This window comes from Neofelis nebulosa, chromosome 16 (genome assembly GCF_028018385.1).
Source record: "Neofelis nebulosa isolate mNeoNeb1 chromosome 16, mNeoNeb1.pri, whole genome shotgun sequence".
In the NCBI taxonomy this organism is placed as follows: Eukaryota; Metazoa; Chordata; class Mammalia; order Carnivora; family Felidae; genus Neofelis; species Neofelis nebulosa.
This window is the reverse complement of record NC_080797.1, coordinates 1394646-1422289: the sequence shown is the minus strand read 5'-3', so window position 1 is coordinate 1422289 and position 27644 is coordinate 1394646. Positions and strand designations below refer to the sequence as shown.

General features: G+C 53.5%; 3 protein-coding genes, 1 long non-coding RNA gene and 1 other non-coding gene across 16 annotated transcripts; 1 reads left to right on the top strand and 4 right to left on the bottom strand.

Moving 5' to 3' along the window:
• Window positions 1-26: 26 nt before the first annotated feature.
• On the bottom strand, window positions 27-11902 carry DERL2 (derlin 2). 10 transcript variants are annotated; one of them, XM_058705352.1, is made up of 7 exons: window positions 10961-11392; window positions 9778-9843; window positions 7685-7758; window positions 6531-6624; window positions 4881-5076; window positions 4569-4659; window positions 27-520 (listed from the first exon to the last, which is right to left on the bottom strand). In XM_058705352.1, the coding sequence occupies exons 1-7, from the start codon at window positions 11375-11377 to the stop codon at window positions 415-417; spliced, it is 1044 nt and encodes a 347-aa protein (XP_058561335.1). In that variant the 5' UTR covers window positions 11378-11392; the 3' UTR covers window positions 27-414. The 10 variants fall into 10 exon arrangements, with proteins under 10 accessions (XP_058561335.1, XP_058561344.1, XP_058561342.1 ...); XM_058705361.1 differs by lacking the exon at window positions 10961-11392 and adding an exon at window positions 10673-10942 and having other exon boundaries at window positions 9778-9840; XM_058705359.1 differs by lacking the exon at window positions 10961-11392 and adding an exon at window positions 10673-10939.
• TRNAQ-UUG (transfer RNA glutamine (anticodon UUG)) lies at window positions 824-908 on the bottom strand. The gene has a single exon. It is a non-coding gene; the product is annotated as a tRNA-Gln (tRNA).
• LOC131498274 (uncharacterized) lies at window positions 1078-4562 on the bottom strand. The gene is made up of 2 exons (XR_009255359.1): window positions 2919-4562; window positions 1078-2665 (listed from the first exon to the last, which is right to left on the bottom strand). It is a non-coding gene; the product is annotated as an uncharacterized LOC131498274 (long non-coding RNA).
• MIS12 (MIS12 kinetochore complex component) lies at window positions 11129-16821 on the top strand. Of its 3 annotated transcripts, none has more exons than XM_058705371.1 (2): window positions 11129-11256; window positions 15026-16821. In XM_058705371.1, exon 2 carries the CDS (start codon window positions 15066-15068, stop codon window positions 15684-15686), a length of 621 nt encoding a protein of 206 aa, XP_058561354.1. In that variant the 5' UTR covers window positions 11129-11256; window positions 15026-15065; the 3' UTR covers window positions 15687-16821. The 3 variants fall into 3 exon arrangements, with proteins under 3 accessions (XP_058561354.1, XP_058561352.1, XP_058561353.1); XM_058705369.1 differs by lacking the exon at window positions 11129-11256 and adding an exon at window positions 11443-11574; XM_058705370.1 differs by lacking the exon at window positions 11129-11256 and adding an exon at window positions 11556-11695.
• A 1085-nt stretch (window positions 16822-17906) lies between these two features.
• On the bottom strand, window positions 17907-24069 carry LOC131498273 (dapper homolog 3). Its single transcript, XM_058705372.1, has 2 exons — window positions 23571-24069; window positions 17907-18382 (listed from the first exon to the last, which is right to left on the bottom strand). Exon 1 carries the CDS (start codon window positions 24039-24041, stop codon window positions 23571-23573), a length of 471 nt encoding a protein of 156 aa, XP_058561355.1. The 5' UTR covers window positions 24042-24069; the 3' UTR covers window positions 17907-18382.
• Between the last annotated feature and the right edge of the window lie 3575 nt (window positions 24070-27644).

Sequence of the window (27644 nt, the reverse complement as noted above, 5' to 3'; positions counted from 1 at the left end):
CACAAAAGCTCGGATTCAGCGAGAGCGAGACGGAATTCAGTTTTATTTTGTCCTCTCTGAAACCTCCATTTACCCCACGGCCTCGTCTGTCAAAGAGGAGGAGGAGGGGAAGCTGAGCCCACACCACACGGCCCCGGCCTCCCGCACCTGCTCGCGAGCGGCGGCGGCGGCTTTGTGTCTCCAGTTGTTTGGCTCCGGGGGTCGCGCTTTCGGGGCCGGCGTGGCGAGAAGCCGCGGGCCGACCGCCCCCGGCGCCCGCTGGGTTCACTACTGTACCATTTCATAAAGTGCTTCTGGAGTTGAGCTCTGCCAAGCCGTCAAGTGTCCACGCTTTTGCAACACAAAGGATAAAACGACCCCCGCGGGTGTGTCACCGAGTCCTTCCCAGCCGGTCCCGTTAGCGGCGCTGCTGCTCTAACCGCCGAGGCGCTGGCCCTCGCCCCACGCGAAGCCTCCGGGCCGCTCTTCGGGTAGCGGATTGTAATTTGGATCCTCATCTGGCGTATCGAAAATAGCCTTCCTGAAAGGCAACAGGGGTCGTTTAGTCCCAGAGTCCCGGCAGGTCCCGTCCCGCGGGGCCTCCGCCAACGGACAAACATCTCCGCCCGCCAAGCACACACTTCTCACGCCGTGGAAGTTTTCACGATAATTTCACGTTTACGTTAACTTTTACTTCCCGGACCCTTTTTTTTTTTTTTTTAATTTTTTAAATGTTTTATTTATTTTTGAGACAGAGAGAGACAGAGCATGAGCAGGGAAGAGGCAGACAGAGAGGGAGACACAGAATCTGAAGCAGGCTCCAGGCTCCGAGCTGTCAGCACGGAGCCCGACGTGGGGCTCGAACCCACGAACCTTGAGATCATGACCTGAGCCAAAGTCAGACGCTTAACCGACTGAGCCACCCAAGCACCCTCTTTTTTTTTTTTTAACTACAAACGCAATAAATGCTAATTATAAAGAAAACAAGAAGTATATATAAATATCCTAAATCTCCAGAATCGTGGTTAATGTTCTCATTACTCTTGCAGAGCTTTCATACGTACGCTTTTACAAAAATTAGGCCACACTATTTACCTCGTAACCTGATTTTCACTAAGTTTATTATGAATGTCTCCCCACCACCAAGGTACCACCCAGTATCCAGTGATGGACAGACAGACAGACAAAATCACAGAGGAATGTTATTCAGCCTTAAAAAGAAAGGAAATTCTGACACCTGCTACGATGTGGATGAACCCGGAGGATGTGGTGTTCCGTGAAACAAGCCTGTCACAAGGGACAAGTGGTGCACGCACCCACGCGTACAAGGAACCCGCGGCCCAGGTCATGATCTCGAGGTTTGTGGGTTCGAGCCCCGCGTCGGGCTCTGTGCCGACAACTCAGAATCTGGATCCTGCTTCGGATTCTGTGTCTCTCTCTACGCCCATCCCTTGCTCACGCTCTGTATCTCTCTTTCTCTCTCTCAAAAATAAATATTCATTAAAAAAATTAAAAAAAAAAAAAGAACTAACCATTAAAGCAGCATCCACTATTTACATTCATATTTCTGATTACACTTACCCCACAGTTGACAAAATTAGAAATGTATCTGGAAACTTCTGTTTTACATTGGGGTCAGAAAAAAGCATCTATATTTCAATGTGAGCTTCTTTAGTTCTTAAAAATTAACAAAAGAAGAGAATAATTCTTACAAATTAACAATAAAAGCAAACACCCAGCAGTAGAAAAATACAGGGCTAAAAAGGCCATTCAAGAAACCCAAATGGCCAATAAACATGAAAAGGTTTGCTTTCCTGATGAAAAGGAAGCATGTTAAAAGCCGAGACACTTTTACTTTCCGAACGTTAACAGGACAGAGTAGGTGTCCACGCAAGGAAGAGGAACCATGGTGGCCCAGGGCGACACGGGGATTTCAGGAACCTCCTGGCACAGGGGGTCGAAATTCCAACCGGGGCGTGCAGGCACGGAGGGGCCGGGACAGGGTGGCAAAGCCTGAGTTGGGTCAAGAGGACGTTCCCCGTGAGACAGAGGCCACCACGGGGGGCCGAGGCAGAGCAGGACGAACAAGGCGTCCACGTGGGGGGTGAGGGGCACAGCGATGCACGACTGGTTACGTGTGGGGTTCACTAAATAGTCAATACGTTCATGATAATAGGAGTCGGGTTCGGGGCGCCTGGGTGGCTCAGTCGGTTGGTTGGGCGTCTGACTTCGGTTCAGGTCACGATCTCACGATTCGTGGGTTTGAGCCCCGCATCGGGCTCTGTGCTGTCAGTGCAGAGCCCGCTTTGGAACTTCTGTCTCCCTCTCTCCCCCTCCCAAAAATACACTTAAAAAGGGAAAAAAAAAAAAAAAAAAAAGGACAGCTCCTCACCATCCATGTGAATAGGGAACCACGGAAAAGACCGGTAAGTTCACAGGGCAGAACACCACGCGGCAGAAGAAGGAACTGACTCCCAATACGTGCAACGATGGAGATCAATGTCAAACACGTTCGAGTGAGTGAAAGCGGCCTCACACAAAGGGGTAAGTGCACACACACCGTGCTGACACCACTCCTGAAGCCGCGGGGCGCGGAGCTGACCCCTGTGCCCCGTCCCCGCTCACATGCACACGTGCTCTCTCTCTAATAAGTAAACGTTTAAGAACATCATAAAAACACGGCCACCTTGGGGCGCCTGGGTGGCGCAGTCGGTTAAGCGTCCGACTTCAGCCAGGTCACGATCTCGCGGTCCGTGAGTTCGAGCCCCGCGTCAGGCTCTGGGCTGATGGCCCAGAGCCTGGAGCCTGTTTCCGATTCTGTGTCTCCCTCTCTCTCTGCCCCTCCCCCGTTCATGCTCTGTCTCTCTCTGTCCCAAAAATAAATAAAAAACATTGAAAAAAAAAAAAAATTAAAAAAAAAAAAAAAAAAACACGGCCACCTTACAGCTGTCCACCTAAGAAAAGGCAAGCCCGATACTCCCACGTTCGACACGGCTGTGGGGAAACGGAAGCTTTGCCCTGCCGACGGACACGGAGACTTGCATCCGTTCTGGATGGCGACTCAACACCAAACAAATGGGAACGCATCCTTGGAAAACGACCGCGGATGTGAGCCACGCCAAGCGCGGGAGGGAAAAGCAACCACTAATGTCGCCGTCTATCCACAGGGATGCAAAGGAAACCATGCTGCCCGTGGACCACACGCTGTCATGCGGTTGTTAGTTCTGTAGGACGTTCGTGATGGGAAAATGAGGACGACTTATTACACTGAGAAGGTTACGAAACGGCATTTTTAAAAAGTGCAGACAGTTAAAGACTGACGAATATGTATCACAACGTCAACCATGACAGCCAGGGTTATGGCTGAGTGGTAGGACTACGTAGGACTTGACTCTTTGTTTTGCTTAACTATTCTACAACCAACGTTTTATACATACACACACATATATATATATATATATATATATGGCTTTTTTTGAGACAGAGAAGGTGCAAGTGAGTGAGGGGCAGAGAGAGGGAGAGAGAAGTTGGGCTCACTCAAAGCAGGGCTTGAACCCACAAACGGTGAGATCATGACCTGAGCCCAAGTCAAATGCTTGACCGACTGAGCCACCCAGGCGCCCCCAACATCTGATTAAAAATTCACATTTTACTCATCAGGTGGACCCTTTTATTTTATTAAAAAAAAATTTTTTTTTAATGTTTATTTATTACTGAGAGACAGACACAGAGCGTGAGCAGGTGAGGGGTAGAGAGAGGGGGAGACACAGAATCCGAAGCAGCTCCAGGCCTTGAGCTGTCAGCACAGAGCCCGACGCGGGGCTCCAACTCACAAACTGCAAGATCGTGACCTGAGCCGAAGTCGGTCGCTTAACCAACTGAGCCCCCCAGGCGCCACTCAGGTGGCCCCTTTTAAATGCCATATGTCTCAAGGACACAACTTTCTGGAGTAGAAAAAGGTCTTACAAATCAAAGCTCTATTCTCAGGAGAGGAAAGTGCAAAACACAGGAGGACTTTTGTTTTTGAGATTTCTTTCAAGTCGTCTCTACACCCCACATAGGGCTCAAACTCACCACCCCGATATCAGCAGTCGCACACTCCCCCAACTGAGCCGGCCGGGCACCCCCAACGGGGGACTGTGTTAATGTCACGCAGCTGATCGGCGGAACAGCCTGCACCGGGGTTGCAGTCCGGCTTGCTCCTTCTCTCTCTACTCATCTCACTTTCTGGAAGGCCAGAAATACCACCCCTAGAAACTTCCTTGTGGCCAGTTTTGCCCACTTTGCCACCTCCCCCCCGTAAGCCCAGACAGTAGCTGTCCCGGACACCAGCGGGCCCCCCTCGGCACAGGAGGCGCGGGTGGCCGTCGGCACGCCACCCTCGGGCCGTCCCGAGCCTGCTGACCTCGCTCCTGCCCACCTCGGGCACCACCTCTGGCCCGATCGACACGCTCTTCAGCCGCAGCCAGGGGCTCAATCTGCAAATACTTACTGTCCTTAGGACCTCCGGGAGCCCCCCAAGAACACAGATCGCGGACCCCGCACCGGTTTCTCTGCAAGCAACGCGCAACCCAGTGGCGAATACTCACAAGACAGATGGCGTTTTCAGAATTCTGATTCCACCAGGCTGATTGGGAAATACGTCTTCCAAGAAAAAGTAGATGTGTCCAACCGCGATGCCTAGAATCCCCGAGAAAGGCAGAATGAGGGGAGGACCCCCGACAGACCGCACGTGTTTAGGAAATGTCGATACGATTAATAAGCGCTAAAAAACTAAATACTGCTGGGGGGGGGGGTGCCTTGGAGCGCATGACCCTAACACGGTCCCGTACGAGCGAGGGCCGGACCGCAGACGCGAGAAAGGGTGGCTACGGAGGGCACGAAGTAGTGGCGAGACTCACCCAGGAGGTCCACGATGACAGAGTTCCCCAACAACAGCGAGAAGCCCATGAGCACCCACGGCAGGAAGGGGGCCTGGAAGTTGAGAAGGCCGAAGAAGTTCATGCGGACGTACGGGTTCCTTCGGCTCCACACGTACACGAGCATTATGGTGAAGGCCTGGCCCAGGAAAACCAGACTCACGAACAGCCCAAAGAGCTAGCACACGGCGTCAAGGAAAAGGTCAGCGTCAGAAGCGTGACAGGGAAGGCTGAGCGCCAGGACAGAGAGCTGTGCTCTAACGGGTCTGCGTCCCGGAGCGCCAACGGTACTTACGCCTTTCGAGGGGGGAGGAAAAAAAAGCCTAAAAACAGTTACCCAGAGCGACCAGGCAAAAATGTGCGCGGGCCAAAACTCCTGCAGGGTAGCTGCTTCCAGTTACTATTCTGTGTCCATGAAGTTCTCCGCTGTTTGGAAAATATATTAGTTCCTTGGTCAATAATTACATGAAATTTCACTCGCCATCAGCACCTTTATGAGGTGAGTAGAGCCAACTGGGGCCAAGACCACCTTGTCAGACAGGATGGCGTTCTGTTATACCCGTGACAATAGTTTTTTGTTTTTTGAATAATAATTTATCGCAATGCCTGGGGGGCTCAGTCGGTTGAGCATCTGACTTCAGCCCAGGTCACGATCTCACGGTTCATGAGTTTGAGCTCCACACGGGGCTCTCTGCTGTCAGCAGAGAGCCTGCTTCAGATTCTCTGTCCCCTCCTCTCTATGCCCCTCCCCTGCTTGCGCTCTGTCTCAAAAATAAACAAACATTAGGGGCGCCCGGGTGGCTCAGTCGGTTAGGCGTCTGACTTCGGCTCGGGTCGTGATCTTCTCGTTTGTGGGTTCAAGCCCCGCATCGGGCTCTGTGCTGACAGCTCAGAGCCTGGAGCCTGCTTCGGACTCTGTGTCTCCCCCTCTCTCTGCCCCGTCCCCGCTCATGCTCTGTCTCTGTCTCTCAAGAATAAATAAACGTTAAAAAACTCAAAAAAATAAATAAATAAAAACAATAAACAAACATTAGGGGCGCCTGGGTGGCTTAGTCGGTTAAGCATCTGACTTCGACTCAGGTCATGATCTCGTGGCCTACGAGTTCGAGCCCCACGTCGGGCTCTGTTGTGACAACTTGGAGCCCGGAGCCTGCTTTGCGTTCTGTCTTCCTCCCTCTCTCTGCCCCCCCCCCCCCCCGGCCTCACACTCTGTCTCTCTCCTTCAAAAATAAATAAACGTTTAGATTTTTTAAATTAGAAATAAACCTTAAAAAATAATAATAATTTATCAGTTTGGGTGCTATCCAAATAAATGTCTTGGCAACTTAGCTTAAATATATACACGTCGACAAGAACACAGCTAACGCACTTAATCGTAACCCACCTGGGTTAAAAGTTCCCCCGACTGGCTCACGGGAGGAAAGCATCCTGTCCAACCTGTAGGCTCAGAGAGCGGTCACAGAAAGCACACTGTAAAACAGATAGTGGGACCCTGAGGCTGGAGTCTGGAGGCCCGCCTTTATCTGTTGGCTCAGCTTATCTAGTGAGTTGTTGGGACAGGCGGAGAGCTTGAGGAAGACACAGGGCGCCCTTCAACGTTTTCCTGTATTTGCTCTACTTGTTGAAGGATACAGTCATTAAGAATCCACCAAAAAGGAACATAAATACAAAATCTGCCGTTCGGCCTCGGAAAGAGCCTTCTTCTAGCATTCGACAGTAACGGTATCTTAGGGTTCCAAGTTAAGAAAATGTTAAGTGCACAGACGTGAAGAAAGTAAAAGTTAGCGTATCCCTTCAGTCCACGTGGGCTCCGTGCTGTCTGTACCCAGCCACGGCTGCGCTTCTGTAGGGATGTTCGCAAGGGGCAGCGTGTTCCCCTCTCCACCAGGCCTTCCAGGCGGGCCAAGGCCGGCCGCGCATTTTACACACGCTGCTTGCGACTGGGGAGCGAGGCCCGACGCTGCACAAACCCCCTGTTCCAATCAGTCCCGTCCTTCCCGCGCTTGGCTGTGCCACGATGGGCACAAGCCTTGCGTTTTCACCACCCGATGGAAGAAGTGCCCGGCGAGAAGGCCTGTGTGATAATCTACTCTTTCAGGCCAGGCAGATGCAGCATTTCTGTACCTTAATCCAAGAAGAGACGTTATGATGGAAAAATTAATTATCAGCCGCTTAGAACGATAGATCCCACCCTAGGGCAGGGACCCCGTCACCCCTACAAGGCCCTCTGTCTCCTACAGGCGAGATGAGCTCTAACTCCCCTCTCGACCCAGAGGGCCCCCACGGAGAAGGGAGGCCCTGCTCAGGGGCCCCAGTTACCATCTGAGCACAGAAGGCCTTGTCCTCTCTTTCAACAACCAGATCGTGGCAGGCCGGGCAGACGCAGGGCACGGTCTTTTCAGCCAGCAGGGCTGGCGACCAACGCCCAGGGACACCTCGTGTTAGCCCTTCCTCCCGAACCCACTCCCGAACCTGTAGCAAACCCTGGCAGTTACCAGTGCATCTGGGTGCCTCGCCTACACCACCTCTCCTCCCCCTCGATCTGATCTGTAAGGGACCGATGGGCAGAAGGGGAATCACTTGTGGTTAAATAGCTCCCCTCGGAACAGGGACCAACAGACACCCTCAAAACATGACTTTCTGACCAGCTACTCTGTGTACCCCTGATCCAGGACCCAGAAGTTGCAGCTAAGGTGGTAACAAAAATAACAACATTAATAGCTTTAACTTGTTTTCCCTAAGTAAACCTAAAGTTTTCATGCCAACCCCCACTTAATGAAGGATACAGAAAAATCATGTTAAATAAAAAATTGAATCCAACCGGACCAAAAAATAAGAAATTGGTGATTAGCCTCCATATCTGTTAAGAGAAAAAAATCAAGAGAAAAGATTAAGTAAAATATACCAGGAAACGTTTCCGTATTAAGACAAAAGAGAGATCCTAGGATTGCAACGGTTGAAAGGCCACGGGTAAGTGATGCCACGATCTGAGCCAAAGAGTGGGGCACACGCGATCTGACACAGGATTTTTGTGCTTCTAGCTGAATTCCTGGAAGGTACCACTTGCCCCTGAAATCTGTAGGGACAACAGGACAGAAAACTTGAGACTGTCATTGTCTTATATAAAAAAAAAAAAAAAAAAAAAGCCCATACCATATGGTCAGGCAAATTATGGAAAAAGTTGGACGGAAAGACTACGTTAATCTGCAGAATAGAGAAGAGTGCTTTCATATGTGTTGGGTCCGACCAATAGCCTCGAGAGGCCGGAGAGAGACTCCAGAGATCTAAAATAAATCGCTGAGAAACGTTTCTGTATTAGTGAGAACCGTCCAGAGGAAAGAGTAATTCTAAAGCAAAGACTCCAGCTCCAGTTTGAGTAAACGGCCAACTCCCTACAAGTAAAAACCTAATGCTCTAATAGTTGGAGTCTAATGGGCAGAAACGAGGACACTAGCTTTCATGGCGGCCACCCTTTACTTTTCCCTACCCATCCACACCCACAATAAAGACGGCTACTCACAACGGGAGAGCGCTTCACATTTTAAAATGTTTTAACACGGTCTATGATCTCACGTGCGGCGACAGCTGGTACGACCGTCCCCGTGTCACACATGGGGACACGGAGACTCGGAGGGCTTTCAGATGGCTTGCCCAGGGGAGCTGGACCAGGGAGACTCTGAAGTCGGACCTGGAACCCCCGACCCCAAATGCAGATACACGGTGTCATCAAGAGTTTAACCCCAGGCAAAACCAAGCCGAGCAAACGAACAGGAAGCATGCCTGGATGGAGCCACAGCTCCCAGCAAAGGCCAGGTGAGCAGTGAAGGATCAGTGAACGACGGAAGGCAGGGACGGGAGTCCACGGGCCTGCTTCGCGCATCATTAAATTCTTAAGGATTGGAAACAAAGTTGAAATAATTCAGTTCTGCACGCGAACTGCATCCAGGATCTCAGAGTCCCCAACTCAGCCAGGAGACAAGCATATAAGGAAGCACAAGTACAGAGCGAGAGGTGGAAATATTCACAGAGACCTATACACTAAACACCTGAGGGTTCATAGGTATTTTTGTGAATATCATCTGATCCCTGGAAGACAGATCAATTTACTAAGAGAGGTGGGCTTCCGAAATGGACCACAGTGATGACCCCGAGGTGGCGAGTGGACAAAACAGGGCGTCCTGTGAGACTCTCCCTGGGAAGAGACCACCAGTCTACTCTCACACTACAATATTAACTCTGAGCCGGTAATTTCTAAATACAGGAACTGGACACATCAAATCAAAACCATTCAGGGAACTTTACAAGTAAAATACAGATTCTTCGGGGCGCCTGGATGGCTCAGTCGGTTAAGTGTCCCCGACTTCGGCTCAGGTCATGATCTCGCGGTCCGTGAGTTCGAGCCCTGCGTCGGGCTCTGTGCTGACAGCTCGGAGCCTGGAGCCTGCTTCCGATTCTGTGTCTCCCTCTCTCTCTGCCCCTCCCTCGCTTGCACTCGGTCTCTATCTCTCTCAAAAATAATAAACATTACAAATAAAAAAAATTAAAAATACAGACTCTTCATTCCTGCCCTTGCAGATTCCGATTTTGGTACATGATGAGGTGCCTGAACATCTCTTCCAAGTTCTGTAGGTGATTCTGAAGCCCAGTCGGGGTGCAGAATCACTGCTTTATTAACCCCCCCCCCCCAGACAATAAGACTTAAAATCAAATATTCCCGCTGAATTCTTTTCAGATAGCATATGGAAAGATTTGCTACTTAAAAGCACAAAAAGCAAGTTTAAAACACTGAAACGTTAACTATGAACTGTGGTCAGGGCCACATTCAAAATCTGTCTGCTGAATGATAAATACAAAAATAAAAGAAAGATGCACGACTTACTTGAAAGTGTTTAAAGATTAATTCAGGATTGAAGTACAACTGAAAAGGTGTGATCAATTCCAACTGCTGAAAGAGAAAGAAAGAGCTTCTTAAGGCAAATTGATCAAGAAACAAAACATCTACAACAAAAGAGGAGGAGGCCCAGGATTTCCAACTCCCAGGTGCTTTGGCTCCACCCGTTAAGGCTTTCTTAACGAGGGAGGAAGAGGCTGGTAAAAAATTCTGCTGCAGTGGCACAATTCTTTGTATCCCTCACACCTAACGCAAGGACACAACTTGGTTCCATGTTGCAGTAGTCGAGGCTGACATGAAGGCAAAGGTGGCAGGTAGTGACATCTCAGACACAGGGCACGTTAGAACACCTGGCCACCACCTGAAACCGCTGTGCGCAGCACTCAAAGAACCGAGACTGAAGACCCTGCCGCTGTGGGGGCCGCGTGCATAGCGACAACCCCTAGGTCCGGACTCCCGTTATTCCAAGACTTTCCCCTCTCGACAACTTCCACTTTTCTGTCTTCCACGTCTAAGTTTCTTCACCGAGCGGACCCTCTCGCCACCAGCCACCACGGAAGCACCTGCCCATCGCCTGAGCTCTGAGACTCGTTTTCCAGGGTGGGCGGCTCCCGGAGCCCCGACCTGCTACAGGTCCGGCCTTCCTGTCTCAGGAACTGACCAGCAGCCCTGATCCTCAACCCCTCGTGGAGCAGCACTCCCTCCTCGGGTCACTGGACAGGCGCCCCCGGGGTCATCCTGAACCCCAGAGTGAGCCCCGTATGCCTTCCGCCCACCCCCGAGACCAGCCCCTCTGGGCTTTCCCGAGGCCTAGACCCCAGTCTCCCGAGGCCCCGCTCGCATCCAGCGCGGACGGCGAGAAGCGGGCGCTGCAGCTGCTCACCACAGCGGCGGTGGTGAGGACGCAGGCGGTGGTGTAGGCGCGGCTGACCGGTGGGATCTGCAGGTACTCCAGCCGGAGGCTCTGGTACGCCATCTTCCCCACCGCCGCCTGCCCCCCCACTTCCCCTTCCGCCAGTCAGCCCCGGTGGCGGGGCGGGGCCGGAGAGGTCTGCCGCCCAATCAGCGCCGCGCGCCCGGCCCGCCACCAATCGCCAGAGCGCTGAGGAAAGCGCGCCGGCCAACCGCGAGTTGCGTCTCCGCGGGGGCCCCGCCCAGCTGCCCCACCCACCAGCCCACCAACGTCGAGGAGAGGCGTGTCAGTCCCGGTTCCTTCCACCAATCCGCGCCGGCCACAGCTGGCTTTCCCGCCCGGCCCCTTCCCGGGTCTGAGCGAGGCGCGGCCCCGCGCGGCCGGCCAATCAGGCGCCCGACGGCGTCCCGCCCGGGCCCTCGTTCGCGGAGGCCGGAATCCGCCCGTTGCCGGGGAGCCCGCGGAGCCGCCTCTCCGCGGCAGCAGGCGGTGGTTCAAAGGCGGTGGCGGGGAGCCGGCGCGTGGTCGGTTTCGCCCCCCTCCCGCTCGCTCGGGTAAGGGCCGCGGGGCTGCGTCTCCTCCGGGGACCAGCGGGCAGGGACGGGGCCGCGCTCGGCACCGCCGCCGGGCGCCCGCCCGCCGGGCCGCGCGCCGCCCGCCCCGAGATCCCGGCATGCCGCGCGGCCCGGCGGGAGGGGGCTGCGCGCCGGAAGTGGTCCCCGCCCGGCGGGGTCGGGGCTGCGCGGCGGTCCCCGAGCGGCGGAGGCGAGGCGGGCGGACCGGAGGGAATCCCAGCCGTGGCGGCGGCTCGGAGCGGGTGCTGGGCCACGGCGCCCTTCCCTGAGGGGACGAAAACACCTCGGGGAAGGAAGGTTGCTGGGTTTGGTGGAAGAGAGTGGTCGGGTCCTGGCCGGCAAAGCGAGGAGCGTCACGGCGCGTTGGGGTGGCGGTCGGGAAGCAGTGACGGCTTCCGGAACGGGGAGTGAGCGGCAGGTGTGGTGGCGGATGACGAAGGGCCCGAGCGCAAGGCTGGGGAGGGTGGGCTGTCACGGGGTAGGAGTGGGTACCGCACGGGGAGAACCCCCCCGGAGCGGGTCTGCACCCGCCGCGTTGCCCAACTTTACCGGCGATCAGAGAAATCCGCATTAAAATAGTCTCGCCTGGGGGCGCCTGGCTGGCTGGGTCCGGAGAGCGTGCGACTCTTCCTTTCCGGGAGGGGAGTTAGAGCCCCACGCCGGTGCAGAGAGGACTAAAGAATAAATAAATTAGCTTAAAAAAGTTAGTCTGCTCCCCGAGTACCACCCTCACGACCCTTTGGTAAAACCGTGCTGAATGTATTGCTTGCCCTGGTAGGGGGGTGGGGGGGGGGAACCCCTCCTCGGAGCCTTGGCAGTCGGTCTCTCAAAGGGATGACTGGCAAATTGGGAAAGTATTGAGAACCGCAGGGTTGGGTTAAGGTGGATCTTTCCGCCTGGGGGCTTGATCGGGATTGGGTAAGGATCCTGCCCTAACCGCCTAGCATTGGTGGAAACAGCAGAGGCGAGGGTTTCAGAGAATCTCATGGTGCAGATTATTGAGGTTTCCCGTTGAAGAGTTGATCCATCTTTTGGGGGGTTCATACTGCACAGTCAAGCCGTTTGAATAGTGAAAATATTCTGGTCTCCCAGGATAGTAAAGTCACGCTAATGTAAACAGTAAGGTGGGGGTGGGGAGAGTGTAGGTAGTTTCAGCCCTCAGCGCCCAGGCTGTGTGTGGGGTACGTACTTTTGGTTTTCACAAAGCCACACTCTAAAACATTTGGGTGCCTGGGGCGTCTGTTAAACGTCGGACTCTTGATTTCAGTTCAGATCATGATCCCAGGGTTCGTGAGATCGAGCCCCGTGTAGGACTCTGTGCTGAGTGTGGCGCCTGCTTGGGATTCTCTCTCTCCCTCTCTGCTCCCTCCCCCTCCCTCTCAAAAAGTAATAAGAAATAAACAATGTTACACCTACCAGATTGGCAGAAATTAGGATGTTGGATAGTGTCAGGTGTTGGTGAAGACATGAGAAATGTTCTCGGACTGCGAGGGGGGTGTGTGTCAGTCAGCCTGAACTGCCACCTCTGCCCCTCCCCCGGAGTTCTGGAGAACATTTTGGCGGTATTTAGTGGCCTCACGCATGAGTAAGCTGCGTGGCCAAGCAACTACTTGCCTGTGTAAATAGCCTGCAGGTCCCCGGGGAACCTGGGTGGTTACAGGAGGGTGTTCCTTACACGGTTAGTTCTGGAAGCAAGGTGCTGAGAGCGGAGTGGGCACGTCCAGTGTGGTTTACGCGTGTGATAGAGTCGGTGGAAAACTTCGTCGGAACGCGGAGTGTGATGACGTGGCGTGGCTGCAGACGTGAAAACGTAGCGTGCGTGTGTATACAAAACCACGTGTCAGGAATATCTGACACCTAGCAGATCAATGACAGGGGGACTGAAAAAGACGTACGTCAAAACACTAGAGCAGGTTCCTATGGGAGCTGAAAGACGGGAGAATCCAGTAAGGAAGGACCAAAAAGTGCCGTGAAATAGGAAATACTCCGTATGCACGTCCGAGGTCCTTAGCCGGGAAGACAGCTGTTGGGGGAGGTCACGGGATGAAGGCCGTTGCAAGCCGTGTCCAAAGAGCTTGAACTTGATCTGAAGGGAGGCGTTGGGGAGCTCGAGGAAATGGAAATCCTGCCAAGCCACAGTCCTCTCTACAGACGTGGGTGCGCACGTCCAGGTCACCGTGCGTCGTGTCGTCTGTGGGTGGGATTACAAAGGCAGAAAGAAATTCTGCCCACTTTATTTTTATTTTTTTTAATTTTTTAATGTTTTATTTGTTTTTGAGAGAGAGAGAGAGAGAGAGAGAGAGAGAGAGATTGCGAGCGGGGGAGGGGCAGAGAGAGAGAGGGAGACACAGAATCCGAAGCAGGCTCCAGGCTCCGAGCTGTCAGCACAGAGCCCGACGTCGGGCTCGAACTCACGAACCCTGAGATCATGAGCTGAGCCGAGTTGGACGCTTAACCGACTGAGCCACCCAAGCGCCCCAGAAATTCTGCCCACTTTAGGCAGCCCACCAGTTGAACACGATTTAGCCGTCATATAACACGAATTCTCGAGATTAACGATGCCTTCTCTTCCTGTAAAAAAATTGGCCTGCACCATTTTTTAAATTTATTTATTTAAAAAAATTTTTTTAACATTTTAATTTTATTTTTTGAGAGACAGAGACAGACAGAGTGCTAGTTGGGGAGGGGCAGAGAGAGAGGGAGACACAGAATCCCAAGCAGGCTCTAGGCTCTGAGCCGTCGGCACAGAGCCCGACGCGGGGCTGGAAGCCACAGGCCGTGAGATCATGACCTCATCCGAAGTCAGGTGCTTAAGCAACTGAGCCACCCAGGAGCCTATGGCCTGCACCATTTGCTTCAAATTGTTTCATGAAGGTTCTCCCGCATTCACCTGGTGGTTTGTTTGAACTGACTGCCTTTATCTGAAGGAATGATGAGGCCACTCCCGTTTCTAGAATAAGCGTATTGTACAGCTCGGAAAAGGGTGCCTTGGTTAAATCCCCGCAGTGCTGGGGTGGGGGGAGGGGGTCTGAGTGCTATTTTCCTAGATGTTTACACTCGAAAGGAATGACCCCCAGACCCTTGAAAAATCGGGTCGTGGTTGTAAAGCTGACAGCAGGCTTGGTCAGCCGCAGCTTGGGCTTTCAGATGGCTGGGTTCGTAGGGTGGCGGGTGCGGGGCGGGGGGAGGTTGAGGACATCGGCAGGGGTGTGGTTGGAGGGCTGGGTGGCAGAGCCTAAGTGCAGTGGGTGGACCGAGCAAGGAAGCGGATCTCAGCACTGAGGGCCTTGAAGGCTGTGGTGTCATTTGATTACGGGAAGAGAGGAGTTGGAGAATGGCATATGAGGTCATGGTCAGTATGTGGGAGCAGCTGGGGAGGGGTTACCAATAGCGGCGGCCAGGTGAGAAAAGGGACGAAAACCATCAAAACCCAAGAAACGGAGTCTTAGGTCATCCGTCCAAATGTGAATGTCGCCCTGGATGGTAACAGTTCAGGAGACTGAGCCCCAGCCCAGAGCCCTGGCTAATGAGGCGGGGGGGGGGGGGGGGGGGGGGGCGGGAAGAGCCTCCGGGAGGCCGGGTTTGTATCCTGTCGAGGATGAGCAGGCCGCATCAGGGCGCACAGACTCCTTAGGTTTTGTCGGCTTCTTCCTTTTGCTTGCTTGCTCACCGCTGTCTGTCATACAATCTGCTCCTTTCGTCAGGTGACTGCTTGTCCAAATGGATTTTCTCCTGTTGACATTTGCAGATTTCTCACCGTGGAAATTAACACAGCAGAAGTAGCCAAGATGTCTGTGGATCCAATGGCCTACGAGGCCCAGTTCTTTGGGTTTACGCCGCAGACGTGCATGCTTCGGACCTACATCGCGTTTCAGGACTACCTGTTCGAGGTGACGCAGGCCGTGGAGCAGGTTATCCTGAGGAAGCTGGACGGCATCCCGGGCTGCGAGATCAGCCCCGTCCAGATTCGTAAATGCACGGAGAAGTTTCTTGGCTTCATGAAAGGACGATTTGACAGCCTCTTTGGCAAAATGGAGCAGCTGTTTTTACAGTTGGTTTTGCGTATCCCCCCAAACGTCTTGCTTCCGGAGGATAAAGCCCAGGAGATGCATCCTTGTGGTGAGAAAGAATTCCAGCTTCTCCAGAGAGAAATTGAAGAGTTGCAGGAGAGATACAAGACTGAAGCACGCGCCCAGCAGGCCCTGCTCGCAGAACTGGAGGAACAGAAGATTGTTCAGGCCAAACTCAGACAGACACTGGCTTTGTTTGATGAGCTTGAGAATGCTGGCAGAGATCAGGGGACTAGTGATTTTAGGGAGAGCCTGGCATTCCTGGTCCAGAACTCCAGGAAACTACAGAATATTAGGGACAGTGTGGAAAGGGAAGGCAAAAGACTGAAAGTATCTTAACTTCTAGGCAGTAACAGGACCCGTCAGCAGAGTCACAGAGGATTTATGTCAAGGATGAGTCTTACTCTAGTGAACCATACGTTTCTCGGCTTTGCTCTGTTCGCACTCTCTTGTACTCCGCAGCCCCCTCTTTTTTGGCCTGCTCTCCTGAGGTGTCCCCACGCCTGCCTGGGCTGATCTCTGGAGCATCTGTCCGTCCCTCAAGAGACTCTAGCAGGTGGGAAGGGTCCCTGGTTCAGTAACAGCTCACCGCGGGGCGCGACTGAGGAGGCAGAGCCGGCTTGGCCCGTCAGGGATGTTTCTAAACGTTCCGCCTTGGTCACGAGTCCTGTGTAACCTCGATCCTTTTGACTCACTCTTTGGATGCGATCAAGTGAGAAAAGGGTTAAGTGGGTGGCTTCCTTATTACCCAGCCACTGCCCCTGGAGAGAGCCAGCACAGACTGCCTGCCCGTGTCCGCCCCCGTGTCTTACGTGGGGAAGTTAGCCAAGGGACAGAAGCAAGCAGAAAACACACCCGTGATCTTTAGTAAAGAGGAAAGAAGCTGTTTTTGTTCCTAAAATAAATCCTTTCGTGATCAGGCTTTCAGTGACGGGAAACGGTTTGCTGTCTGGGAGCCCAGCCGTGGAAGACCGTGCGTGGACAAGGAACTGGCAGATCTCTCCGGAATAGAAAGGGAAGCCTGGAATGCAGCCAGTAGGAAGGTTTATATGAAATGACCGCTACGTATTTATATCATTTTTTCTCACACTTCAGTTAGTTTTGGAATCTGCGCTGTGCCTAATATTTAATTATCTTATTTATTGACACTCCTAAGCATCAAATATTTAGTTCCCGCAGTGGGAAATTTTAGCTGTGTCTTGTGCTTAAATTTAGTGGAGTCTAATACTTTTCTTCTGTAACCCACGTACAGTGTCCTGTCCCCAGAGAAAGAGGATAAATAGTGCTGCTTGCCTGCCACGTCTTCCTAAAGAACAGGGTTTGGAGTTTCTCCTTTATATAGAAGAGGAACTCAGGGCATTAATATTTGCAATTAAATATCCATAGATTAAAGATGCCTGTGTTTACCTGGAATATGTGTATTATCAAAGAGTCTTTTCTAGTCCTGCACATTAAATGCATATATTTTAAAGGCTTTGGTTTTTGATTTTTTGCTGTCTAGAATGTCATGATATATTTCCTTTTTCAGTATGACCTTCTACCCAAATGAAAATTTTCTATTTTTGCATTTGTAGCTTAGTATTACTGTTCTTTTCTAAGTAACCTCTATGTCCAACGTGGGGCTTGAACTCCTGACCCCAAGGTCAAGAGTCGTGTGCTCCACTGACTGAGCCAGCCCGGTGCTTCATGCTTGTAGTTTATTTAAAATCTCCTAGTATAGAGGGTTAGATGGTGATTCCCCCCAGAGGCATGTCCGTGTCCTGATTCCTGGGACCTGTGACTGTGCCTCATTCGCAAAAAGGGTCTTTAGCAGGAATAATCAAGGATCTGGCGATGAGGGGAGTGTCCTGAAATATCTGCACGGGGCCCTGAATCCGACGACCAGTGTGTTTATTAGAGAATGGCCCGGGGAGATTTGAGACGAGACGAGGAGGCAGTGTGACCGCAGAGGCAGGCAGGAGTGATGTGACCACAAGCCCGGGATGCCGGCAGCCACCGCCGGCTGGCAGAGGCAGGGACCAGACCCCCCGCTAGAGCCTCCAGAGGGAGTGTGACCCCCTTGTTTTGGATTTCTGGCCTCCAGAACCGGAAGGGAGTGCGTTCCTGTTGTTTCAAGCCACTGGGTCTCTTACACGTTACGGTAGCCACGGGAAGCTAATACACCTAATTAAACCAGTACATTCATACTCGGAAGGAGGGAGGCTGTTTATTGAGGAGACGGTGCCTGAAAGCTGGCGGTCCCATATATGCAGTAAGAGGGTTTGTCTGAATGCTGTTAAAATATAGACGTGACCTGGACAGAAGGGCGAAGTCCACGGCGTTTAGAACTCAGGAGTTCGTGTTACGTTGAGTGAGTGCTTCGCAATGGGCCGCTCCTCATACCGTTTGCCCCAGTAGCGTCTCAGCAGGTGCAGTCACCCACCTGGCCCCATCATCCTCTAAGAATTCAATTCCTCCCCCAAAGAGTCAGAAGTAAATCAGGATAATAACCCACGCTTACCCACTCTGCTTCCCGGCCCCTCCCATCCAGCCTCCGTCTCCCCCAGTTCCCTGCTCCCCTCTCCGCGAATCCCAACCTTCGGTTTCCTCGGACGCCTTCTCCCCTGCTTTCCTAGTATGCGTTCCCCCTCGGTGTCAGGCCCGTGCCCGCTGGGTACCCCCGTCCTGCTGCCGCGGCACCAGGCAGCTGGTAGGTAGACAGTTGGGCGCGGTGTTAATGGAAAATAAAGAGCAGACATGGGTCCCGTTACAAGGTGGGGAACGGGCGGTAGAGTGTCCCCCGGATCGAGAAGGCTCTGAGACCAGAGAGCAGCAGGCGACCCCGCACAGGTAACAGTTTCCTTCGGGGTAACGTACTGACGCGGGATCGGGCGGCCAACCATCCAGCTGCCCGGCTCTTCTCGGCCACATCTGGCCCTCAGTCCGCAGACTTTTACAGAGCAAGGGACGAGCGGTAGGGCCTTGTGGTGAGGTCACAGGGTTCACGTGCACCTGATGTACAGCCAACCTTTGATCAGATCACATGGCGCCACTCCCTGTACATCAGGAGGGGAAAGACCGTTAATCCCTACCATTCATGGGAGGCCGAAACAGACCCCCCCCGATCCTGACCTGGGTGGGCGTTTCTAAGGTATGTGTATTAACCTCCACGGGGCCCGGGACACGTGGCCGCAAGAAGGGTCGTGGGGAGAACACGAGCAAGACGGAGGGATGTTGTCAGCGTGCCTCCTGACTACCGACCCTACACGAGGGGCGGCCAGGTAAGACGTTCCGCGCTCGGTTCCGGTGCGGGTGTGCCGGCACGGGATGGGGGGGGGGGTCCCCATACCGTCAAGTAACTTTTGGACACCACCTGGGTCCCCTACAACTCAACTCAATTCTGACCGTATATACGCCGTGGTAACATCATATTCACCAGTCCAACGAGGCTGCCCGCTCGTCAGACGCCAGCCACAAGCCCAGGTGGTCAGCCTCTGCTTCTGCCCAACTGCCTGTCAAGCGGTCACAGGTTCCCCCGACCCCCTCCTTGGGCTCAATTTGCTCCAGTGGCTCTTGGAACCTGGGAGACCTTTTTACCGTTAGACTAACAGTTCATTACAAAGGACGTATGAATCAACAGCCCCATGGGGAGATATATAGGACGGGGTCCCAAACGAAGGAGTTTTTGTCCCCGTGGGATTTGGGGCCAGTGTGGCGGTATGTGGGAGCTTTCCAAACCCCCTCCTTTGGGGTTTGTATTCAGGCTGCGTCCCATACATCAATGGCCATTGGTGTTTGAGGTTGGACCCCTACCTCACACCATGTACAAAAGAGAACCCAAAATGGATCAAAGATCTAAATATAAACGCTACAACTATAAAAATGCTTGGAAGAAAACATAAGCTGAACTCTTCCTGAGCTTGAATTCGGCAGTCGTTTCTTAGGACACCAAAACACAAGGAGGAAAGGGAAAAAGATCAATGCCATCATCAAGATTAAAGATCAAAAAAACCCCTTTGATGGGGCACCTGGCTGGCTCAGTGGGGGGAGTGAGCGACTCTCGATCTCGGGGTCGTGAGTTCGAGCCCCGTGTTGGGTGTAGAGATTACTTAAAAATAAAAGATAAAAATCAAAGATTAAAAAAACCTTTGTACTTCAAAGACGTTGTCACGAAAGTTAAAAGGCAGTCCACAGCACGGGAGAAACATTTTGCAAATATACGACCCCGAGATCAAGGTCTTGTAGGGTTCACCTGCTGAGCCAGCCAGGGCCCCCAGCTTTTTTTTTTTTTTTTTTGCATTTTTTCAACAGGCCCAATTTTATTTTATTTATTTATTTATTTTTAATGTTTTATTTTATTTTTGAGACAGAGAGAGACAGAGCATGAACGGGGGAGGGGCAGAGAGAGAGGGAGACACAGAATCGGAAGCAGGCTCCAGGCTCCGAGCCATCAGCCCAGAGCCCGACGCGGGGCTCAAACTCACGGACCGCGAGATCATGACCGGAGCTGAAGTTGGCCGCTTAACCGACTGAGCCACCCAGGTGCCCCAACAGGCCCAATTTTATAAAGGCGCAGAGGATCTGAAAAGATATTTCTTCAAAGAAGCTAGACTGGTAAACACAGGAAAAGATCGTCAACATCATTGCCATCAGGGAAATGCAAACCAAAACCATGATGAGATTCCACTTCATACACACTAAGGTTATGTCTTAAAAAAGGAAAAGGTTATCAGACGCTTGGGGGGCTCGGTCGGTTAAGTGTCTGACTCTTGATTTCGGCTCATGTCATGATCTCACGGTTCATGAGTTCGAGCCCCGCGTTGGGCTCTGCACGGCAGTGCGGAGCCTGCTTGGGATTCTTCCTCCCTCTCTGCCCCTCCCCTATTTGTGCCATCTCTCTCTCTCTCTCTCTCTCTCTCTCTCTCTCTCAAAAATAAATAAAACCTTAAAAAAAAAAAGAAAGCTTTAGTTTGGCAAGGAAGTGGAGAGATTGGAACCCTCCTACAGTTCTGGCGAGAATGTAAAATGGTACAGCCACTTTGGGAAACAGTCTAGAAGTTTCTCGCACCGTTAAACAGGAAGTTACCCTACGACTCAGCAATCCCAACCTGAGCAAGATGAAAACATGTGTCCACACGTACACAGAAAGTTGTGCCTGAATGCTCACAGCAGCTTTATTCATAGTAGCCAAAAAGTGGAAAACCACCCGAATGAACCCACCTAATGGACAAAATGCGGGGGGTCCGTACAGTGGGCTCTTGCTCAGCGATAGAAGGGAAGCGCGGATTCCCGCTGCATTGGGGGTGGGCTTCGAAAACACGCCGAGTGACAGACGCTGGTCACCAAGGGCCGCACGCTGTACGATTCCGTTTGTACGAAATGTGCAGGACAGTCAGATCCCTAGAGACAGGAAGTCCATTCGTGGTTGCCTAGGGCTGGCGGGGGGGCTGGAGGGAGATGGGTGAGGGGTGCAGGGGTCATGAAATATCCTACTATTGAGTAGGAGGGTGGCTGCACAAATACGCGAATATACTAAAAGCCATTGAACCGTACGTTGTATAACTTTTCTTTTTTTTTAAGTAGTCTTCATGCCCAGTGTGGAACCCAACGTGGGGCTTCAACTCAGGACCCTGAGATCAAGACCTGAGCTGCGGAGATCAAGAGTCGGACGCTTAACCAACTGAGTCACCCAGGCACCCCCAGTTGTACACTTTAAATGAATGGGTTCTGTGGTAGGTGAATTACATGTCAATTATGCTGGTAAAAATTACACTCCAGAAACAATGCCTGGGTTCATCTAGTTCCGTCACCGGTCTTGTGACCTGGGGCAAATCCCTTCACCTACGTCTCTTTCCTCATTTTGCAAAATGCAGAAATGAAAAGAAACACCTCACGGGGCTGTGAGAATTCCAGCCACGGAAGACGTGAAACCCGTCACACGGTAAGTTCGATTATTAACGAATTTAGCGAGCTCCAGGACAGTGAGACTTGTCCCTGTTTTGCTAATCACTGCCTCCCGTGCTAGACTCCCAGGAAAGAATGAGATGCGTAAAAACTTAATCCGTGTATTCTCCCAATTTGAGCTGCCGCTATCCCACGTGGCTAAGTTCCGATTGTCTCCCCCAACGCGAACGTCCTCGTGTCCCACGACATTCAGAAGCCACTGTCCGCTGTCTCCGTGTATCTCCCCACCCCTGACAGCCCAACACAGAACAGGACCAAGCTGCCCTAAATAGTCGTCTCTCCTGCCATCGTGTGTGATCTGCTGAGAGTCCGTTTACTGGACGTCTTGTTAGTTTTGCCTGCCCAGCCGCCATGGTCGTGGCGACTTGGATTTTCCTTCGGGAGACGATTTCTTTCCTATAGCGTGCTATTTTCCTGGGACTGCGTACTAAGTCATCTCTTCCGCCTTCCGGACAAAGGTGGGCACGCGACCCTTGCCGGTCACTGAGACTCTCTCTAGGATTTGATTCTTGAGCAACACGTTAAAAGGACCCCCCAAAATGAGTCCATTTGTTTTTACAGTTGAACCCTAAAGGCTGTCCATTAGTACTTGAGGGGAGAGGCTGGATATTTTGGACAAGGAAACCTCATATTGGAAGCCCAGAAACTGAGGGACAATTGGGAGCTCAAAACAGGGGAGCGGTAATTCAAATACCGTGGGGCATTTAAACCGTGTAAGAGGCAACGTGTCCGGGTCAGACACAAAGCGATCGCCGACAGTTCACGCGACCGTGTGAGAGTACTGGAATTTTAATATCGTTAGAAAATACGGGCCGAGGGGTGCCTGGGGGGCTCAGTCGGTTGAGCGTCCGACTTCAGCAGGCCCGCGGCGATCTGGGGTCATGGGCACACGGACATGGGAAGTGACAAGGTGCTGATGTCAGAGTGCACAGGGCTCGTGGAGACACAACCTGGGTGAATCGGAGGGGACAAAGTCTAGAGCTCAGTGCCGGGGAGGGGACGGTACTGGGGCAGAAGTATCTGGTAACGGAGGCAAGCAGGGAGTACAGCCACAAGGGGACTGTCACAGGCCCGTTAGGGGACAGAACTGGACATGTCGTGGGAAGCTGCTAGGGAGAGAGAGAGAGGCCTGTGTGGCTACTTAGTGGCGGGAGACGCCCCATCTTAGCGGGATGACAGGTGTCTGGGAGGGGAGGTCGGGGCGCTGGGAGGGGTGTTGGGTGAAACTGGGGCAGCCTGGCACGGTGTCAGATTAATGGACAACTGAATACACAGGAGGCTGAAACAGGGGTTTATTTCAGGGGAGGTGAGAGGAGCCTCAGACACATCCACGTGATGAGGCCGCGCAGGGGTGATGCCATTGAACGTCCATGAATAAAAGGACACGGCAGATGCGTGAATAACCCACCCAGGTGGGTTTTGGGGTTAGGCCTTTTGGGTCTGGGATGGAAACCAGCTAGGAGTCCGGTCGTTTTCGCGCACGAATTCTTGCCAATGACAGACACCCCACGCCCTTCGCTTTGGGACCCGGAGGAGCTCGGGGTCGGGATGAAGCCGCCGCGCACTCCCCAACCCCACAGAGCCCTCCCGCGCACCCCGGCCAGGGCCCCAGAGGCTCATCCCGCGCAGGCCCCGGGGCCCACGCCGTCCACGACAGGGCGACAGCGTGGCCTCCTGCCAGGACAGCCTCTCCTGCTGGCGGTCTCGGCCCGGCCGGCGGCCGCAGCAAAGCCTCAGGCAGGAGAGACGCACAGTCCGGGTCAGCACGCGGCGGGCCACCCGACAGCCGCCACATTCACCGTGTCCTGCGCTCGGGTCCAGCCCCAGCTCCGGGGCCCGGCTGGCGCTCCTGGGGGGCGGGCGATGCAGCATCACAGGGCTCGGCCCGGCCGGGTCAGGGCGCCCACCCTCCCTCCCCGCGGGGCCCGGCTGGTCCTTTAAGGAACCGAAGGTTGGGCTGGGCTCCCCGCGCGCGCTCCCACCCGCTGAAGGGTAGGGTCCCGGGCCGCACCCCGACACTCTGAACGCCGGGGCGGGGGGCGGGTGTGTGTGTGACTGTCCCCTCCCCCCATCTCAGCTGCAAACACCCTTCTTTCATCAGGGCAGCGGCTCTGGACGCGCCCGCGGACGCGCGGTCACACACAGGCGGCGGCGAGCAGGGGACAAAGTAACAAGCGTGAGGAGCCAGAGGAAGGGGTGCGGCGCGCGTCCCGGACACGAAAGGCCGCGCCCGTGGTCTCCCCGCCCGCGCCCGGGCCCTCGGGACGGCGGCAGGTGCACCTAGCTGAAGAAGCAGGAGGTGATGGAGAAGGCGATGGCCGCGTAGACGAAGACGGACAGGTGCGGGCAATGGTCCAGGCAGCAGCCCTCGTCCGGGGAGGGGGGGGCGCGCGTCTCGGCCCTGGGGGGCTGCCCCGCGCGGGCCCCCCGCGCCCTCCCGCCGGCGCGCCGACCAGCCCTCCTGCCCGCGGCCGACGCCGACCGGGGCGCGCGGGCCGCGGGGGGCTCTTCCGGGGGCGGCTCGTCGAACAGGCCCCCGGAGTCGGCGTCGGGGTCCGGGCGGGTCTGCGCGGGGTCCCGGGGCTCGTGCCGGAGGAGCGCGGCCGCCGTGGGCGCGGGGCGCGGGGGTCGCTGCGGACTCGGCCGCGCGCAGGGTCCGCCCGCGGAGGGGGCGGGGCCGCTGGGCTGCGCGCCTCCCCGGCTCCTCCCCGCGCCCGAGACCCGCCCCCCGCGTCCGCGGCGCGTTCCCATGGCAACCGGGGGCGGTGGCGGGGGGAGAGCTGCGAGCGGGGATCACCCCCCAGGGATGTGAGCAGGGGACGCCTGGATCCCAGCTGCGCGCCGAGCTTCCCGAGGGGAGCGGGGGGGGGGGGGGGGGGGAGGGCGGAGGGGCGTTGTCTTAAAAGAAACGATTTCTTCAGAGTCTTTCTGTTTTTTGTTTTTCTTAACCTAAATTTCCGTACATGAGGAAACGAATTCATCATCTTTGCAGAAAACGTGGAAGTTGGGAAGCGCCTTGCGCAAGTGCAGCCACAAAACAAAGCCTCGCGTCTTCCCAAGGCCCAGAGGGGCGCGCTGGGCCACCCTGCAGGTGCAGCAGACTCAGACGGTCACCAGGGAACTCATGGCCTCCCGTAAGGGAGAGGCCCCCTGGGAACCAGGCCCGGGGGGCAGAAGCGGTGTCACCAGGGTGCTCCCTCTCTCCGTCTCAGGGTGTTGCCCGCGATATCTTGCAGGGCCAGAGGCTCCTATGTAGCAGGAGGTACTCAGAATACTGCTGATATTCTGATATGAGGAATGGATGGCTGAGCCCATCTCGCAGCTTCGCAAGCCCAACTCGCAGAGCTTCTAGCCCGCTAGGACACGGAGAACGTGGAACCTTCCAACATCGCCGCTGGGGACGTAAAAAGGTACTGCGGCTTTGGAAAACGGTTTGGCAGTTTCATAGGAAGTTAAATGTGCACCTGCCACATAGGGAGTTGCGCTCCCAGGGTTCTGCCCACGAGAAACCGAAGACGTGCTTTCCTACCAAAACAGAGACTCGTAAGCTGGTGTCCACAACAGCGTTATCGGTAACAGCCCCAAACTGGAAACAAGGCAAACGTTCATCGAATGGTAAATGGATGAACGAAATGTGGCTGGTTGGTTCGCGCAATCGAATAATATTTGGCAATAAAAACAAGGTAGCTACCGATCAATGCTACAACGCGCACAAACCTCAGAAACGTTACACGAAGTGGAAAAAAAGGCAGATGCACAAGAGCACAGATTGTATGATCCCACTTACAGGAAACGTCTAGAAGAGACGCATTTATTTACAGAGACAGAAAGCATATGGCTGGTTGCCTGGGGCTGGGGGGTGAGTGGGGAGGAAAGGAACTGCAGACAGGCTCAGGGCAATTTTTTAGAGTGACGGGGATGTTATGTTCTGAACCCCGATGGTGGTGATGGTTCCATGTCTCTTTATATTTCTAAAATTCATTGATGTGCACGCCTAACGCATGTGCCTTCTGTGGTGTGTGAATTATACTTCAATAAGGCCATGATTAAAAAAAAAAAAAAACTACACTGGGGCACCTGGGTGGCTCAGTCGGTTAAGTGTCCAACTTTCGGTTTCGGCTCAGGTCATGATCTCACGGAATGTAAGTTGGAGCCCCACATGAGGCTCTGGGCTGACTGTGCAGAGCCTGCTTGGGATTCTCTCTTTGTCCCTCTCTCTCTGTCCCTCCCCTGCTCACTCTCTCTGTGTATCTCAAAATAAATAAGTTAATGGGGTGCCTGGGTGGCTCAGTTGGTTGGGCGTCTGACTTCGGCTCAGGTCATGATCTCGTGGTTCGTGGGTTCGAGCTCCACATCGGGCTCTGTGCTGACAGCTCGGAGCCTGGAGCCCGCTTCGGATTCTGTGTCTCCTTCTCTCTCTGCCCCTTCCCCACTTCTGCTCTGTCTCTTTGTCTCTCAAAAATAAATAAATGTAAAAAAAATTTTTTTTAATTAATTAAAAATATTTTTTAAATAGAGTTTCCTCTATCTGCATAAATAAATAAATAAACAAAAATGTAAAAACAAAACCAAAAAAGCAAAAAAAAAAAAAAAAAACTACACCCAGTTATCATTTCCTAGATACTGGGTGGGCTAACCAAACCGAAACAAAAACGGTGTGATTTTATTCATGATTCTGTGGGTAAGCCGTCCATCAGGCGACTTGGTTCTCCTCCAGCAGGTGACCTTGAACTTACACGTATGCTGGTCTCAGGGTTCCAGGCACAGCCAGAGGGGATGCTGTAAGGCACACGGACTGTTCCGGCCTCCGCTTGCACTATACTTGCTGTCCCAGTGGCCAAAGCAAGTCACACGGCCAAATCCGGATTCAAAGTCCGTGCAAAGTCCCACCGTAGAGTGATGGGCAGAATTGGTGGCCACCTTCTGTGAGTTGCTATAGAGAAAAAGAGAGTCAAGCCGCTTCCTTAGGGTTCCATGGCTAGTACGGATTCTGGTGCTCCCACTTTTACCCACTATGCCATTTACCAGCCAGCACGGAGTGCTGGTTGAACGTGGTGCGAGAGGCAGAGAGGGGTTTAGACTTTATCTGGAGGCACTAGAAATTCTCTGGAAGGTTTAAGCCGATTGGCATTTTGGAAAGCTCACTCTGGTCTTGGTATGGAGGCTGGGCAGCGGTCTGTGGCAGGGCTATCCCTGAAGACTTCATTAGACCAGGCCTGAGCCGAAAGGGGCCCAAGTGGCCGTGGGGACGAAGAGGGGAGAACGCAGAGGACATTTGAGAGCTACGGTGGCACTTTGCCAATAACTGATGGGGGGTGGGGAACAGGTGTGGGTACCTGAAGTTTCCCCAGTAGATCGAGAAGGAGGTGACGAGTTGGCTCTGAGGTCCTTCTGGGAGACGTGGGGGGAAAGGTCCCTTGGCCAAAAGCATCCTCAGGTGCAAGGTCTAAGCCAGCAGTCCAGATTCAGGAATTACTGGTGTGGAGGGGACGGGTGAGGCCGCAGGTGTAGACGAGATCGCCCAGGAGAGAGGGAAGAGATGGGGCCGAAGGATGAGCGACCTTTGATTGTTGCGTTTTAGAAAAAAATATAACCAGTGCGCTGAACTTTTCACAGATTTCACAGATACTACTGTTTAGGACAAGTGTAACAATTTTTAAGTGAGTTAAAGTTAAAGAGAGAAGTTATGTGGGGCCACCTGGCTGGCTCAGTCGGTGAAGCGTGCGACTCTTGATCTCGGGGTCGTGAGTTCGAGCCCCCTGTTGGGTGTAGAGATTACTTAAAAATCAAGTCTTAAAAAGAAAACAAACAAAAGAAAAAAACTTAAGTCATGAAACTGTACAGATGCCTCACAGACACGGCGACAATCAGGTCAGGTGAGGAATGCCCAAATTTGGGAAATGCCAGGACGACGTATGTGAAAATGCTCTTAACTGAGCAGCTCTTTGCAAGCATGCGTGAATGTTACTAACAACACCTCTCTTCCAGAGACCGTGGTGAGTTCCAGGGGAAATGGAACTCTCTCCCATAAACTCCACCCCATTCTTCCCATATTCTGCCCTCTCAGCTTTACTTAAAAGTGTTAACGTGATGCAAACGGCCTCAAGCCCCCCCACCCCTCCTTCCAACTGGATCTATCGCTTTGAGGCCCCTTCACCATTGAAGTGACCCCTTCACCAGGGGTCAGGGAATTTTTCGAGTTGCACACCAGAAGAACAATCTGAGGGCACTGAACAGTATGGGTGAGGCTGAGAACTGAGAAAGCCACAGCACGGTGGAACAGGGGGTGGGGGGCTCGGGAGCCGGAGGGAGCCTTGGGGCTGGTCTTTGGTGCAACAAAAGGTGATTTTGTTA